This window comes from Parasteatoda tepidariorum, chromosome 10 (assembly GCF_982258835.1).
Source record: "Parasteatoda tepidariorum strain Cologne lab strain chromosome 10, Ptep-v5.0, whole genome shotgun sequence".
NCBI classification, from domain to species: domain Eukaryota; kingdom Metazoa; phylum Arthropoda; class Arachnida; order Araneae; family Theridiidae; genus Parasteatoda; species Parasteatoda tepidariorum.
Window position 1 is genome coordinate 26,831,692 of NC_141764.1, and position 16,505 is coordinate 26,848,196.

A 16,505-nucleotide genomic window follows, 5' to 3' on the forward strand; every position below is an offset into this window, starting at 1 on the left:
AAAAATCAAAGCTTTATAATAATGAACTAATGATCATCGTTGGGTGTGACTCATATTAGACTGTCCCGGTAAAAAAAAAAAATACCGCATCCAACCGGACAAAATAACACAAAAACATTAAATTTTTTTTAAAGCTTAAATTGGCAACAGAATGACACAAGACCACCTAGCCTCCCCTTGGGCCAAAGCCTTTTTGGACAAATTTTTTAATAGGAATTTAATGTAATTCCAACAATGCTGTAAAATTGGTGTAACTGGAATTTACTGACACTCGTGCACTAGTATTTTATGACACCGGCCAGAACAATTGCAATTTAAATAGTAAAAATATATGGAAAATATTGGTACAAATTTAATGAATAGAAATAATTCCTTACATTTGTAAGTTATCAAAGAACTTGGCCCTTTTTTTAAAACCAATTTTCTTTCTTGCCTTATTTATATCCTTGACTTATTAAATTTGGCAATCGTCTTTACGAGCTAAAATATTTCCAATTTAGCGTAGTCACAAACGTAGCATTTTTCGTCTGAAGAAAATAGTTCATATAAAAAACAAAAGCACTTTTACGGGAAATTCGGGAAGACTAGAGAATTTATTAAGAATCCGAAGAGCAAGAAATCGGGGAAACAACATAGGGCAATTATAAGAGAAAAGGGAAAAAGGATGAAAAAATCCCCATAAATCTTAAGAAAGAAGACGCCGGACGTTAATTGACAACTTGATGGCCAGAACACTAATGAGAGAGAGCTGCCTGGAAATGACAAAAAGGGTGGAAGCCAATTGCCCGGATCGAACGTCACTGTCAGAAAAGGAACTAGGCTGACTTTTTTTAAGATTTTTACTGTCGTTGCTTTTACTATTCATTTTCTGATCATTAGAATTTGGAAAATGATTTATTCAATGCAACCATTTGTAGTTAGTTTATTCTCTTTAATTTGGTAAAATGTTCAGTAAATTGTATCATAAACTATACTTAAGACGATATTAAATAAATTAAGACAATATTTAAAATCAAACTTTCTTTATTTTACGATTTTTAAAGTATGCTTTTCTATTGTTTAGGACTGTCTATTAAAAAATACGTGATTTTTTCAAGTTTTCATTAATTTTAAGTACAGTGCACAAACGGAAAATATTAAACGTTCTTAATTTATGCTGTTTCTTTGTACAATAAACGATTTTTCAACACTAAGACTTTCCGACATTAAAAAAAATTTTTTTTTTTTCCCTATCTTTGCTAATCATCGATACAAACAAATTGAGAAAATTAAAGCAAGCAACAAAATTTTAATTGTTCAACAAGTGCGTTTTCAAATAAATTATAACAAAGATAAAACGATTTGAGTTACAATTTTAAATTTTACTACTTTTCATTTTAAGGTATCTGAAATCCGAGAAGTATAATTTAATAGAAAGGAGCACTGATATTTTAAAAATTATTTTGTTATGCAATAAACTTAACTTAGAGATAAATATTGTTCCCATGATTCATAGAACAGTTTGCAACAAGTTAAAGTTGTAATTAAAAAAGTATGACCAGTTTTTTTCTTCCTTAAAACTAAAGAAACTTTGGAGAGAGCACATTCAATAATGGGATTGAAATACAGAAGTCATTTCAATTATATGAATTAACTTCGAAGTATTTCAGAGTTGTTTCTGTCCTGTGAGTTAGGACATCACTGAAAGAATTTTAAATCCTATATTTAACCTTTTGGATACGGCTCTTAGTGTGCTAACACCCATTATTCTGGTACAATATTTGTACTAGCCATCATCAGAAAGTTAAATATCTATTGAATCTAGGACAAAGTAACAAAAATGCCGAGACAAAATACGCTTTGGTTCTTTTTATTCCCTCGGACAACAAAATTGCCCTTTAGAAAGCGATGACGAAAATATAATAATTGGATCAAAAGTTTTTCAAGAGTACCTTTTATTTTATGCGCTGTGCAGAGAGAACAAAGCACCTTACGACAATTAACTAATGATCAAAAGGTGACAGGTTATAAGATCCAATTTTATTGGTTCGAGGGGTTAGCCTAAAATATCCTAATTGCTTTCTGTAAAATGATATTTTAGGTTATAAAATTAAACGAAAGAAACAAAATAAAAAATACTTTATCTGCATAAATATTTTTTTCTCGACGGGCTGAGTTCTTGATTCTCAATACATGGCAGTAGCCACACTTAAAAAAATATGTTCTCATTAGGTTCAATAAATTACGCAGTAGAGCAGTTGAAAGTTTGAACTGATTAGTAATAATTTCAATTTTTACATATTATGTTCACATTTCTGGAATTATCAGGAGAATTAAAAAAAATTTAAGCACAATTGTAAAACTCGTTTACCCAAAGATGATGATTCAATGCAAAAAATATTATTTATTTGATAGAAAAAAATTTCATTTCAATTTACACAAATATTATTTTAAGTATTTAATTTTAAATGACTAAAACCAATAAATTTAATGGAATTGGTTAGTTATTCAGAAACGACTACTTTTTGAAAATGTATTGTCATTAAACTTTAGGGAATACTCACTAACTATTGGGCTGATTTAGCTCAAATTAAGAGTTATCTTTAGATCTACGAGTTTCACAACTGTGTTTAAATTATTTTTTCTTCTTCTTTTAAATAGCACTAGGGACCATATTTTGAAGGTCAAAAATTTAAATCAGTTTAAAAGAATTACACTTATGTAAAAAAGAAGCACGTTTTGCGTTTGCTTTCGTAATTTAAAAAATATCGTCTACTCAAATTAATTGGAATGTTTAAAGCCAATCCTTCAGACCGTTAAAATTGCATAGTAACTAATGAGCCAATCATTAGATCAAAACTTACTGTGTTCCGTTTTTAACTTTGCGGATTGTACAAATGGTTCAAAGTTACAACCAGTAGCCCTCCCCCCGCCCGATTTCGAAATCTTTTCCTGGTGTTAGACACGTTAATATTTTCCATTAAAATTTTAATGACATCGTAGGTATGCACTCTAGCTAAACATCTTTAAGACACCAGTTTTGTAAAAATTGAAGAATATTAATGTTACGTCTTATTTTAACAGACATCTAGCTCTAACAATTATCCATAAACGGTAAGGTAAAAAAGAATGATTTCGTGCCTCTTTTTTTTTCTTTCTGGATATGCCTTTTAAAATGCATTACTCATATTTTACAAAATATATCTGTACAGACTCTTTTTTCAATGTGGTAGGAGGAACATTCTTCTAAATGGTAAGGAAAATTCGAACAACAATGTTTTTTGTGGCGAAAAAAAAAATAGTCATCTAGGATCAGGTGACTTTGTACTATATAATTTGTTCCCTTAAAATCTAAAGAACAGGAAGAATTAATCTCAAATAGGTTGGTGTTCAAAATTAAATATTTTCAGATTGTCTTTAAAACTAGTAAACAGATTTTAGTGTAATTTAGTTTATACACAGGTTGATATAATAATAATAACAGTTATAACATTTACACATGATCATGTTTAACATCATCATGGAGGGAAAGTAAAAGATAATGAAATACTGATTCATAATGGAAAAAAAATAAGAAGAAAAGTTCATAGGTGTAAACAGCCCTCTCAATCTATTTTCAATAATATACATTTCATGGTTTCCGACAGGGAATAAGGTGTTTCAGTGGCAATTGGTTCAGAAATGCTCTTTTAGCTGTTGTCAGAGGGAGATAGTGACTTTCCAATGCTTTCCTTAACAGGTCACAGATATGAGCTGTAGGGTTAAGGTCAGGAGATCTGGCTGGCCATCCAGTCTTGTTGACAGCCTTACATTCCAGAAAATCCTTGACATGATGAGGTTTGACACTGTATGCTGTCGTTGATTAAAAAGAAACCAGGAATAACTCAAACTGTGCTTTTAAAGAAGCTTGCATAACTCCAGGAAAACATCTCAGTTAAAGTGTAGAATTAAATAACTCTTGGACTGGGCACTGTAGCTTGAAGTTTTTACTGCATATAAAATCTTCTATTTTTCTATCAGGAATTCTTATTCATTAGAAAATCTAATTTTTAAGTCGATTTCCCTGTTTTCTACAAGAACATAAAAAATTGCCCAAATAAGAGCCCTATTACCCTTATATTACAAAAATATACAAATATACTCATACTAGTAACAGTATCTTTTATGTGGCTGTCCAAGGTGGTTTATATGGCTATCTAACTTGATGCCTATAGAAACCTTTACTATAATGTTCAGTTTCTAGGATATTGGAAGGTAGACAATGTGTCATTGGTTCATATTTTCACATGCAAAGAGTCAGGGACAAGCTAGTTACTTTCGAGTGTCCTAGAAATTAATAATTATGGAGGTAAACATTTTATAGTCAGGTAAGGCAGGCTCCATGTTGGACAAATGTACAATCTTCCATGGATAATGCTAATGGCATAAGTATAAAGATGTGCTCTTGAAGCCCATCCATACGTGGTTTTATAGGGGTATATTTGGTCACAATTTCATTTAATGGTCAGTAAAGGGCAACTGCATAGACACTAAGACTGTGTAGTAGACATTTTGGAATGTTATGATATTAGCTCAGTGGGTTAGTCAGCCAGGTATAAACCTTGAAGAGGATAGGTAGTAGTAAAAAAAGCATAAGTGAAACATATTCCTTAAAAACAATTATTAAGGCTAATCTTTTTCCTAAAATATATTTATCAAATACATTCTCATGCAATCTAAAAAACAAAAATGTTTTTTTTAGCAATGCATGAAATGTAAATTACACTCAGTAGAATAAAGAAACACCAATATCCAATTATGAGCTGTAAGGTTTTAAATCATAATAGAAGTACTTCTGATACAAGAATTCTCCAATTGCATTTCATTTAATTTACCATATAAGACTGTGCAGCAATCTTTAAAGAATTGGCAAGTAAAAAAATGGAAGCCATCAGTTTACAAAACATGACAATTTGTTTGAATACACATATTGGTATAATTCAGAGATCACATAGTTATGATAAAAACTGATTGGAAAATTTTACTAACATGAATTATTTAAAAAAAAAAAAAAAGAATGAATGAAGAAAAAATAACTTTATTTGGGCCACTCTTAAAATTTTATATCAATTTCTAGCACAAAAAATAATAGAGTCGTTGTAACTCTTTTGAGAAAGTAAACTTAATGCAGCAATTAAAATCAATCCAAAAAATATGACATAACTTTTAATGATAATAACAATAAATATATAATACAGATATGATGTTATCACAAACAGTGAGGGAGATAGTTTATAATGGATGTAAAGGTCCACAACAGATGCATTCAGAAATAGTTATCTCCTTTCTATAATAAAAAAGAAATAGGTAAAATATTAATTACTCATTGATAAGTATATTGAAACAAATATAATTTGACTAGCTATATAATAAATATCATATATAAGATAATACATAAAAATTCTCATTAAGTCATGTTGAAAAACCAACACACAGAACCATGCAGTTGCAAAACTTTACAGATTAGATCATAACATTTAAATCCCAATGGGTAACAAGTTTGAATAACAACTCCCCAATATTTAAAAGTACATTAATGCACAAGATTGCAAAAAAAAAAAAAAAAAAAAAAAAAAAAAAAAAAAAAAAAAAAAAAAGCATGAAATTTAAAAGGATGGAATTCTAAAACAACTAAAAAAATTTTGAGAACAGCGAACTCATTACTTAAAACAATTTCAGTTTAAATATCGCTCAAAAGGAGGGAAATTATCAAATTTTATACTACATAGTTTACAGAAAGATTTTAAAACTTTCAATGGGGATTGATATATGACAACACCAATAGATCAACAATCTAAAAAAATAAAAATATAACATTAAATAAATTGTTCAAATAGTTGCAGTATAAATGAAAGTTCAAAACAAAGTTTGAAATAAATTATATTACTTTATACAAATAAAATTACTCACATAAATTTGAAAACAAATCTAGCCTTAGAAACCCCAGTTTAAATTAATTTACTTATAACTTTGTTAAAATTAATTAGTAAATGATTCCCTAATAATAAAAAAATAATAAAAAATATTATTTGCCAGCCCCCGACTTTAATTTTAATCAATTCATTGATTTAAGTTACTATTTGATTTTAATAAATTTAAAAAAATGCACGATAGGGTTTTTTTTTTTTACCTTGTAGTTATTTATTTGAATACACTGAAATACAGAAAATAAACTAAAAAATGTTAAAGGGAAAAAAATTTTAAAAAAATCTCTGAATATACTCATCCTATTCATTAAGTTACCTAATGCATACATAAAAATTAAAACATACAAATGAAAAAAAAAGCACTGACGGCTTGAATAATTTCAGATCAAATTTTCATATGCTACAATCTAAAGTTTTCAGGATTGTACAGGAGCATTTAAGGCAAAATTAATCTACGATACAATTAAGTTAAGAAATCAAAAATATAACTTTCCTGAATGTCAAAATAAGTAGATGTATAAACATAATGTAGTAGATGTAATCCATTTTTTCAGTTTGTACAAAAAAAGTTATATAGCTCCCCTCAAAAAGCCATTTATAAAAGTGTAAAGAACAAACAAGAGTGTAATATTGTATAGTGTGATAAATATACAGTTATAATTAAAGTAAAATTTTCAGAACTTATGCATTTTATTATTCTGAGTCAATTGTCTTACATAGCTACAATTTCAAAACAAATTTTGTGAGAATTTGATTAGGTACTTAAACCATTTTCTCACATAATTAAAACTCAAATTATACAGATTTACTTAAGTTATTTGCAATAAATTTTTCTTAAAAACTAAATGGTCTTTACAGGGTTACCATTTGGGGTAAGAATCCAAAAAATAGTCCCTTTAGTTGCTTCAGAAACAAACAATGTCTCCAAAATAGGTAACAGATTCAGAAAATAGTTGCCTAGATTAGTCTCTCTGCTCTAACACATTTTTTTAAATATTTATACTTTAATAATAAAATGTAGCCTAAGAAAAGAAATTAAGATAAATAAATCAGGATTGGCTGGTCTAAACAAATGTGGTTTAAGCCATGGTCCAAATCCAGGTTAACACCAAACTGTTTTTTTTTTCCTTCAAAAACAAAAAAAAGGATTTTTTTTTTCATTAAAAAAAAAAATCCTTTAAATAATTTATTTATCTATTATTTAAATAAATACCTCCAGCGTAAATATAATCAAATGAAAAAATAGCATATATTTCAATAAAATCTGTCTAATTTGGAGTTAAACTACTAATGTGAGTTTGTGTGACTTTCAAGACAAGTTATTTTTAAATGTAAATATATTTATTGCTCTTCTGCAAAAATACTTTGATAAAATGATAAATGTTAGTAAATTTTAACTTAAGTAATAATGCCCCTAAAAATTCTTAAAATAACACAGACAATTACCAACACTATGTTCTGATAGTTTTTAAAATTATTAAAATGTAGTTATGAGATAAGTTTAGTTCTCTAGAAATTAAATTCTGTTTTTTAATCTTCTTAAATAGTATGTCATCCTTGGCACAATCAAAAGCATAATTGGGAATGAGTTGCTTTTCTGAATTTTAGATCATATTTGGTAGTAAATTTTTGAATTTTTTCTTCTGGTATTAGTGTAAACAACTTTTTATTATATGCATGCAGTATGTTCTTACTAATAATTCTAATAATTTCAAAATACACTGCTTTAATAAAAGAGCATAATTAAAAAATATTGAAAAATATTCAAAATTTATTTAAGGTATCCAACCGGTTTTAACACATATTTTTTAAAGTGTGCCAGTCATTCACATTAAAAATAAGTGTATACCTGTGGAGCTATCATGACCATAAAAACACAGGCCTGTTTTAAGATATCTGACTGGTTGTGACTTTTTTCATTTTTAAAAAAGGCATAATTAAAATTTTAATTTTATGTTTGGCAAGCAAAAGTCCTATAATTATACATTTAAAGTAAAATTTAAAAATTTATAAAATATTTTGCAAAATAAGGGCAGATTTCAGTTTAAAAACTGAAATTTTTTTTTGTTACACTAACAGTTCTACAACAAATCATAATGTATAAATTTCAAAATAAAATTTTTTTCCAGATCAATATTGTAATCTGTGCTTTGCACTAAAACTTCAAAAATAAATTTTTTTTTTCTTTTTTAAAATGATAAAAATAGAACTAAAGATAATATTTAAAACTGAATTTTTAAAGAAAAATTCTAAATACTCTTACTTAAAGCTTGATAAAAATGACATGTTCACATTTAGACCTAAACATTTAGTCTAAGAGATAGCTAACATTATACAAAATCTAGATACATAATCTCGAAGAATTCTATGATAAACTTTTTTTATAATGAGTGTTAGAGTACAGATAGTTTCTTATTCAAATTTTTTTAAAAAAAGTTAAAATACCCAAAGCATAATAAAATAACTTTAGTTTTGTTTTCAGGAGTTTGCTTTCAGTTTTGTCACATAGTGAACAAAAAAACAACTATAACTTCATTTCTAAATCTAATTAAAAAATTTAAAGGGTTAAGAGTTAAAAGCCAATAAACTAAAGTTATAATATAAAAAAAAAATCAAAAATTTTGTCGAAATTGCCAATTTTTATCCAGTTGAATACATATAATATTTTCAATGCATATTATTTTATTTAATGCTGTTTTATACAAGCACTGTTTCGGTTATACCCTTGTTGTATCTACATAAATTTCAAAAAAGAAGTTTATTCTTGATTTATAGTTAAATCATTAATATTATAACATAATTTTTTTTCACGATTGGATGCATGTGTGTACATATATAGTTCATTAGACAAATTTAGTCTATTTTATCATTCCATTATTTTAAAATATATTTTAATTAAAAAAAATATTACCTTACATTTTTCATGCTTATTAAAGTGCAGTGGCGTACGCAGAATTTTTTCAAGGGGGTGTTGATAATTTTCTGAAGCTACTAAAAGAAATTCGAGTATGTAATAAAGCATTATTATTTCCCTAATTTAGACAGCTAGAGAGTTTTGACTTTTTATTTAGACAGCATTGTTTAGTTAAATTTTGATTTGATTTTTTAAGTTTAAGAACGTTTAGTTAACTTAACGTTAAGTTAAGTTTAAGTTTTTAAGTTAAGAAGTTTAATATCTTCTCGCATGTAATATCTTCTGAAAAAAGTCCAATGTCATATGTGTGGGAAGTAACATTTTGAGGGCCACACATTCATCAGATTTTGTTATGCTAGAAACTTTTTCTTCAACGGAAGTATTACATTTCTGTACAACAGAAACACTTACATTGTACTCCGTTCCCCCTTTTGTATAATTTTTCACCGCATCTCCAAAATTCTCGAATTGTCTCAAAGACGACAGAACGTCTAAGATTCCAGAATCATCGCGTAAAGACCTCACGAATGACAGCCAGTCTCGAAAACTATCGCGACTGGCAGAACAGAAAGGAACCAGTCCATAACAGTATCACGTGAATTTGGTTTCAAAAGTACAACCCTATTATAGTAAATGTTTTTTTCAGTATTCTGAGAAATACCGTGAGATAAAAAGGTAGGCATAAGGCAAATAAAAATATATAGTCTTAAAAAATAATACCCGCATAATTTCTATTAAAATGTTTATTTTTGCCATTTTGTCTCAGCTCAAGGGGGTGTTCAAACCCCTAAACCCCTCCCTTGCGTACGCCACAGTTAAAGTGAAAAGCAAAACTTCATATTCATTCAATTCGAAAAAAAAAAAAAAAAAACTACATTAGATTATTCTTTGTATTTCATATATGACAAACAAGAACTCATTATTTTACATACAAAACTAATATATAGTTTTGAAATTAAACTTTTATTTATATGTTAAGTTGAGAAAGCAATGTATAAGTATATTTATTATTTTTAATAATTCTTTTTTGTTATGTAAGTCTGTTTACAGGGGGAAAGTGGATATTTTTTAATTGTTTATTGATAATATTAATTAATAGTTTAAAAAGTTTCCAGAATTATACTTTATAATAGGTTAATTACTTTTAATTTAGACAACAAAGTACTATTTACAACTTTGTTTTAAATAAAACAAAAAAACCTAGTTTAAAATGAAAAAACCCGAGGTAAACATTTATAGGTTTTGTTAGGCATGGTATTACATAAAAAATCATCTAACAGTAACAATTGTAAATAAATAAAAAACAAAAATATTTAAATTCAATACTTTAGGAATAAACAAACACTATATCGACGTTTTTCAAATTCTGTTTATTTATAAATGCAAAAATAATTATCCAAGATTAAATTAGAATTTTGTCAACAATTATTACCAAACTTCATTTTTTTTAAAAATTTTCTTTTCTAAATATTTATTTTAATTTCCTACTAGAGTTGTACAAACGTTTTGGTGAATACTGTACATTCCTCTGCCAGGGCCTGATCGAGGAATGAGGGGGTCCTAGGCACAAAACTATCAGGGTGCCCCCTAGTTGTTATTTTAAACAAAACTCACCTATTGTTTAATTATAAAGTGTTTTTAAATCATTTATGACATATATAAATTACGATATATTAGTAAATATTTATTTCGATCTTTGTTAACTCATAATTCTAACTGACAATTCTTAAGAAAGAATACAAAAAGAAATTATTTGTATCATAGAGGGCCCCCAAAAATGACGGGGCCTCTGAAGCCTCATGATAAATTAGGGTCTGTCCTTTGCTCTTTTTACACATTCATTTTCATGTTTTTCCTTTAATTACTATCATCAACATTTGTTATTTGCATCTCACCTACATTTTTATTTCCTTTTTTGTAAGCATCTTGTTCTTTTCTTAACATTAAAAATTTTTTCTAAGCAATCGACAAATTCTTTCTTGCAACCTTTAATGAAGTGTTTCGAATCTTTCGTTATGTGCCAGTATTTGAAATTATTAACAACAGTTTTAATTATTTAATAATTAAATATGCAAAAAATGAGGCTTATTTTATTTTTTAGGCTGTAATAAAATAAGTTTAAAATTAAAGTTACCATCATTAAAATTAAAGAATACTGATGCAATCAAAGTCCGCTCTTACAATTAATACCACACACCACTAATTTCCACTCAAATAATTATTGAGAGGTATTCAGTGGAAATTCTAAGATTAGTATAAAAAATGAGGAAATCTGTGAAAAAGTGAAAATCTTGCAATTTAATTCATTTTTATAAAATTATGTGAGGAAGGAGAGACAGTATATATGGAGAATATATATTAGTTGAGCAGTCATTTTCAATAAAAAGCAAAATATAGATGGGGCATATAGAAAAGTAGGTTATTTAATAAATTTTGCAAACATTTAAAAAAAGCTTATAATGAGATACTAGCAACAAAGTAGTTTTATAATGAACTTTTGAATGTGTAGTGATGATCAAAATAACTTCAAATCAAATTTTCTAAACAAAGAATCACACATAAAATCTTAAATGCTATAAAAAAATTAAAAAAAAGAATTATCCGCAAAGGGGAAGAAAGTGTCATCTCTGCTACAGCTCAGATCAGCTGCATGAGACATTCTATAGTAATTCCATTGGTTAGGAAAAGATGCTTACAAATAAATACACTGGCAATATATGTATAGTTTATAAATCAACTTTAAAACCATCTTGTATTTAAATTATGCAGCATATAAAGAAAGCTATTTTTTTTAATATTATGTATTATATAATAAGAGCAAAATTTATCTAACTGTAAAGAAGGGAAAGGATAGCCTGGGTGTAAAAAAAAAAAAAAAAAAAAAAAAAAAAAGTTAAATTTAGAAGCGCCTGTCTCTTTTTTTACCACGAAAATTTTCAGAGCATTAGATATGTATGTTTCATCCTGTTTTGTTATTTTATAGCATAAATAACCCAATGAAGCAAAAACATTCTATCAAAATTTTATGGGAATGAAACTTAACCTTATGATGTTATTGCATATAGAAAAACATATTTCATAGCAAACTAGTTTTTTTTTATGATACTAAATTGGAAAACAGACAATGATGTTAGATAGGAAAACAGAGAAACAACTTTACAAATTAGTCATAATTAACATAATTTAAACATAAATCCACATTAAAAAGATTAGATAATATTTTTAAAAATTGCTAATAATGGTTTAATATAGTTTTAATGCTACAAACATATAAAATGCTACAATAACATAATAAACAACAAATAAAATAAAATACAGAAAATAATGATTTCGTTTGCATACAATGCAAATCCTTTAGATAACTTTAAATAAATAACATTTACTTTTTTAACAGATGAAAATTTTTAAGAAAGTAAAATTATAAGAAAATTGTATAGAATAAAAGAAAAGTAGAGAACTTACAAAAAAGCAAAAACAGAACCAAAGCAGTAAGTTTTTATGGCTAAAAATAGAATAATGAAGCAAAAGTGAAAAAAAGCATGAAAATAATCAGGTAATAGAAAAATAGCAGAAATACATGCATCATAAAAAAAGAGAAAATTACAACTCTAATTTCTCTAACAAAAAAAATACATACTTTAATAAAGAAATCAGAAAATTCTTCTTTAGATAAATGCCTTTCATTTTTAAATTCTGCTTTTTCAATTTTAGAGTGAGGACTTCCTGTATGTTTTAACCAATCCTTCCTAAAAGAAAAATTAATTTATCAAACGAATAATCAACATTATATTCTCAATAGTACTAATATTTTACTTTTCAGGCAGTTTATAATTTAATACACTAACAAGAATAAAATACAATATCATTTAAAAATTTGGGAACTTATCCACTTTAGGGGGGGATAAAAAAATTATCACCTATATTAGCATATTAGGTACATATTACAAATTTACCTGCTGTACCTATTACCACAATTATGTACATATAGCATTAAGTGATAATTAAGCAATCTCAGTAATTAAGCAATATTTTACATCCCCCAAAAATAGATAAGTACCAAAATTTGTGCGTAGTAAACTGGGAACATCACTGTGATAGCCAGACATCATTTTATTAGGTAAAATCATTTTTCTATTACTAAAAAATAAATAAAATTACATCAGCGTGTTAATCAAAATGACAGTAAAATGAAAAATAAATGGATAAAAACCAACTAATACATAATCTTTTAAACAAAGAAAGCTAAATACATGTTGCTAGATTTATGGTTAATCAGATGAAAATTAAGGGAGTTATTAAGGTTCTAAGCAAGAAAAACACTGTTTTGTGAGAACTCCATTGTTAAATTTGCCAATACTTCATTGGTTCAGCTGTCTTTATAGTGATGCAAGCAAGTTGTTTGCCCAGGGTCTCGCTTTTCTGCACTTCTAGAGGACTCTGTAAATGTTAGATACCATTTTTTTAATCGATGAAAATTCAAAAACCCTTGTTTCCGTTTTATCATATGAATGAAATAGAAAAGAAAACAATAGTTTTTGCATTTTTATGGGTCCTCAACAGAAGACTTCCTAAAATTCCAAATTATAAAACATTGTTTTTTTTTTTTTAAATAATTGTTTAAAAAGTCAAGATTTTTCACTTGAAGGGGTCATCAAGGTCCCGTAAAAAAATAAACAATATTAATACTTTTCCCAAGGCGCAGAATGTCCAGCAGAGGTTTCATTTATTAGGAAATTAGCAACCATAGAAATATGCGAAAGTTTTGAGATTTATGAGACTGTCTTTAAAATGCATATGAAAAATATATGCATATAAAAAACATGTTGGAACAAACCTAAAAATTAAACAAATCATAAATAAAATAAGCAATGATAGTTATTAGATGTTTAAGGGTGATATTTCATATTTTCTAAGTATACTAAATTTAAAAAAATTAATTTATTTAAAAATAATTTATTTTACAATTGACAAGGCACCAAATGGGATTTAAACTTGAAATTTTGTTTTAAAAACAAGTAGAAGTTTGCTCCAAGACTACGAGTCTTGACATACAAAGATAAGCTACTTGGCATACGATAGTTGATGCCTAAGCTATGAGCTATGGATTACCCATTAGGCCAGACTAGGCCATGGCCTGGGGTCCCCAATAATTAGGGGCTCTCTTAAAATGGAATTTTTGAAAATAAATTTTAAAAAATTAAGAAAAACAATGATTTAAAAAAAAAATCCATTTCAAATATATGTTAATAAAATACAATAAATATTTTTTCATAATGTTAATCATACTTATTTATTACTTATTATTTATAAGTAAGGCCCGGATTTTGATGACATTTGCAATTTTTTGTCTTTTAGCCCATTTTTTTAGATTTATAGGGCATTTTTCTTTAAATTTTGGGGCGTTTGGGTTGACGCTCCTTTACAATTCAAATTATCAAAAAACATTTAAAAATCCAATGTACTTCTGATATTTAGTAATATTATGAGATGGAAGTTGTTATATCCATTCAAGTTTCTATACAAAATAAAAATATTTTGGTGTCAATATATTTTCCTTTTTTTTGTTATTTTAGGATATAAAACAAATTTTTCAAACTTTAATGAACGTAGAACAAGTATTGCATCGCTTTATATTTCTTAAATGACTCATAATAACTTTAAAGACCAAAATATTTTTCTAATTCAAAATTTTTACTTTATTTAAGGCATTTTTTGCATTTTTAAGGTCATTTTTGGCCCTTTTTAAGATCCATTTTTTGTACTTTTTAAGGGCATTAGTTGAGATTTTTTAGGTCATCAAAATCCGGGCTCTAATAAGTATAATTATAGTTTATGTATCATAAGATTTATCAATGTTTTTTAAGTTCAAATTTGCCATTTTGATTTGCGAGCAAAAAAATTGAAGGCAGACTATAGCGAACTGAGACTTGTTTGTTGACATTATTGAGTAGTTTTAAATGAAAAAGAAGTTATTTAGTGCCTCAACTGAAGTGTCTTATAATTTTTTTAGTGTTTTATAATTATTTAGTGTCACTAATTCTATTTGATCAATAAATAATTACAAAATTATTTACTAAAAGGTAAGTGTTTGCTTATTTGTTTTATATACTCTAGAAAAAACTCATACAACTGCTCACTTTTAATAAAATTTTATATAGAAATACTTATAGCTTAATCTTTAAGATTTTTGAATACCAATTTTATAGTAGCATTGATTTTGTGAAGTGTTAATATATTTCAAAATGTTATTATTTCTTAATTCTAATTTAACAAAATAAAGTAAAATTTAATTTATTATTTATTTTAAATACTCTTTCTTAAATGAAAAGATATATAAATACTTTTATATTTGAACAAATAAAAAATGTACGGAAAAAAAAATTTAATGTAAGGGCCCCAAAAATTTTAATGGTCTAGTGACCCTCATATGCTTAATCTGTGTGAGGAATTAATTATGGACCATGTCAACCTTCATCTATCAAAAGGTACCTCATGATAGAATGAAGTTAACATGTCTTATATACTAGAGATTTGGTATTTAATATTTATAGTGGTAGTTACACCACAAATCCGGCACTGGTTGATCCCCTTCAGTGATGATGTTTTTAGTTTCTGCCCCGAAGTTAGCCGCAGCCGGGAGGGTTGGTGTCAAAACTTTGCAATAATTTTTGAGTAGATCATGATACGGAAATCTTCCCTATTACAGAGAAGTATACATACATTTCTATAATTTTTTCTTCTGGCCCTTGCATTGTTCCTAAGACAGTTCCACTAGAAGTATTCATACACCATCCTTTTAAACCTAGCTGCTTCCCTTTTTCTCTCGTAAACTAAAAGAACAAACACTATTTGTAATGTTACAAAAAAATTAATGAATCCAAATTTCGAAACACAATAAAAATTAACTAATAATGCAAAAAATTATTAACTATATAGAACTGTTTACCTTTCTGAAAAATACACCTGAAAAAAAGGACAAAAAGTAGTATTAGAAAAGGTATAAAATATAATCTTAGACACCGGCAGGAAGAAATAGAGTGTTAAAATTTTTAGATTACCTTGTACTCGACCAAAAACTTCAAAATCTACCGACTGCAACATTCTTAAAACAGTAGTTTTCATTTCACTTTTTGTTGACCTCGATGAAGAGTACGACTGCTGCCATGCAAATAGTTTGGTTGAATAATAAAATATTATCAATAATAAGAAAGATGTAGAAACACAAAAAAACAATTCGCGATCGCAACGCTCGAGTACGCCGTCTAGCGGGAGCCTGTAAATATCGGACATTAATTTATCACGTTTTCATTTAGTTCCATCAAAGTCATTGACTGAATCAGACGCCATTTTTTAGCAGCAAATAAGAAACAAAATTTCCCTAAGGAAAAGGCCGAAGAACTTGAAAAAAATCTCCAGAATATTAGTAAATCTTTCAGGAACAGAACACGCCAAACATTTGAAGAAAAATTCCTCAATAATTTTTAATTTCTATTATCAACAAACTTGCAACTGATGACTTCCGATTTCGGATACTGTTACAGATGTGTGTATTAAGGTAAAATGCATTTCTTCTGTCTTCAATTCATTACGAATTAAAGTGAAGTCAACATTGCTTTCGTCATTCCAGTGAATAAATATGAATTCAG

The 16,505-nt window shown here is 27.2% G+C and overlaps 1 protein-coding gene across 2 annotated transcripts; it reads right to left on the reverse strand.

Moving 5' to 3' along the window:
* Window positions 1–5,152: 5,152 nt before the first annotated feature.
* On the reverse strand, window positions 5,153–16,105 carry LOC107456986 (acylphosphatase-1). 2 transcript variants are annotated; one of them, XM_043052563.3, is made up of 6 exons: window positions 15,918–16,105; window positions 15,806–15,822; window positions 15,580–15,689; window positions 12,497–12,605; window positions 12,322–12,361; window positions 5,153–5,305 (listed from the first exon to the last, which is right to left on the reverse strand). In XM_043052563.3, exons 1-5 carry the CDS (start codon window positions 15,979–15,981, stop codon window positions 12,356–12,358), a joined length of 306 nt encoding a protein of 101 aa, XP_042908497.3. In that variant the 5' UTR covers window positions 15,982–16,105; the 3' UTR covers window positions 5,153–5,305; window positions 12,322–12,355. The 2 variants fall into 2 exon arrangements, with proteins under 2 accessions (XP_042908497.3, XP_071040509.2); XM_071184408.2 differs by lacking the exon at window positions 12,322–12,361 and having other exon boundaries at window positions 15,918–16,103.
* Window positions 16,106–16,505: the final 400 nt, after the last annotated feature.

Coding starts and splice junctions, on each gene's coding strand:
- LOC107456986 (XM_071184408.2), bottom strand. CDS start 15,981: ATGAAAACTACTGTTTTAAGAATGTTGCAGTCGGTAGATTTTGAAGTT. Junction 12,606..15,579: donor GAAGAAAAAATTATAGAAAT/GTATGTATACTT, acceptor TTTTTCTTTTAG/GAAGGATTGGTTAAAACATA. Junction 5,306..12,496: donor TTTCTGATTTCTTTATTAAA/GTATGTATTTTT, acceptor TTTTTATTATAG/AAAGGAGATAACTATTTCTG.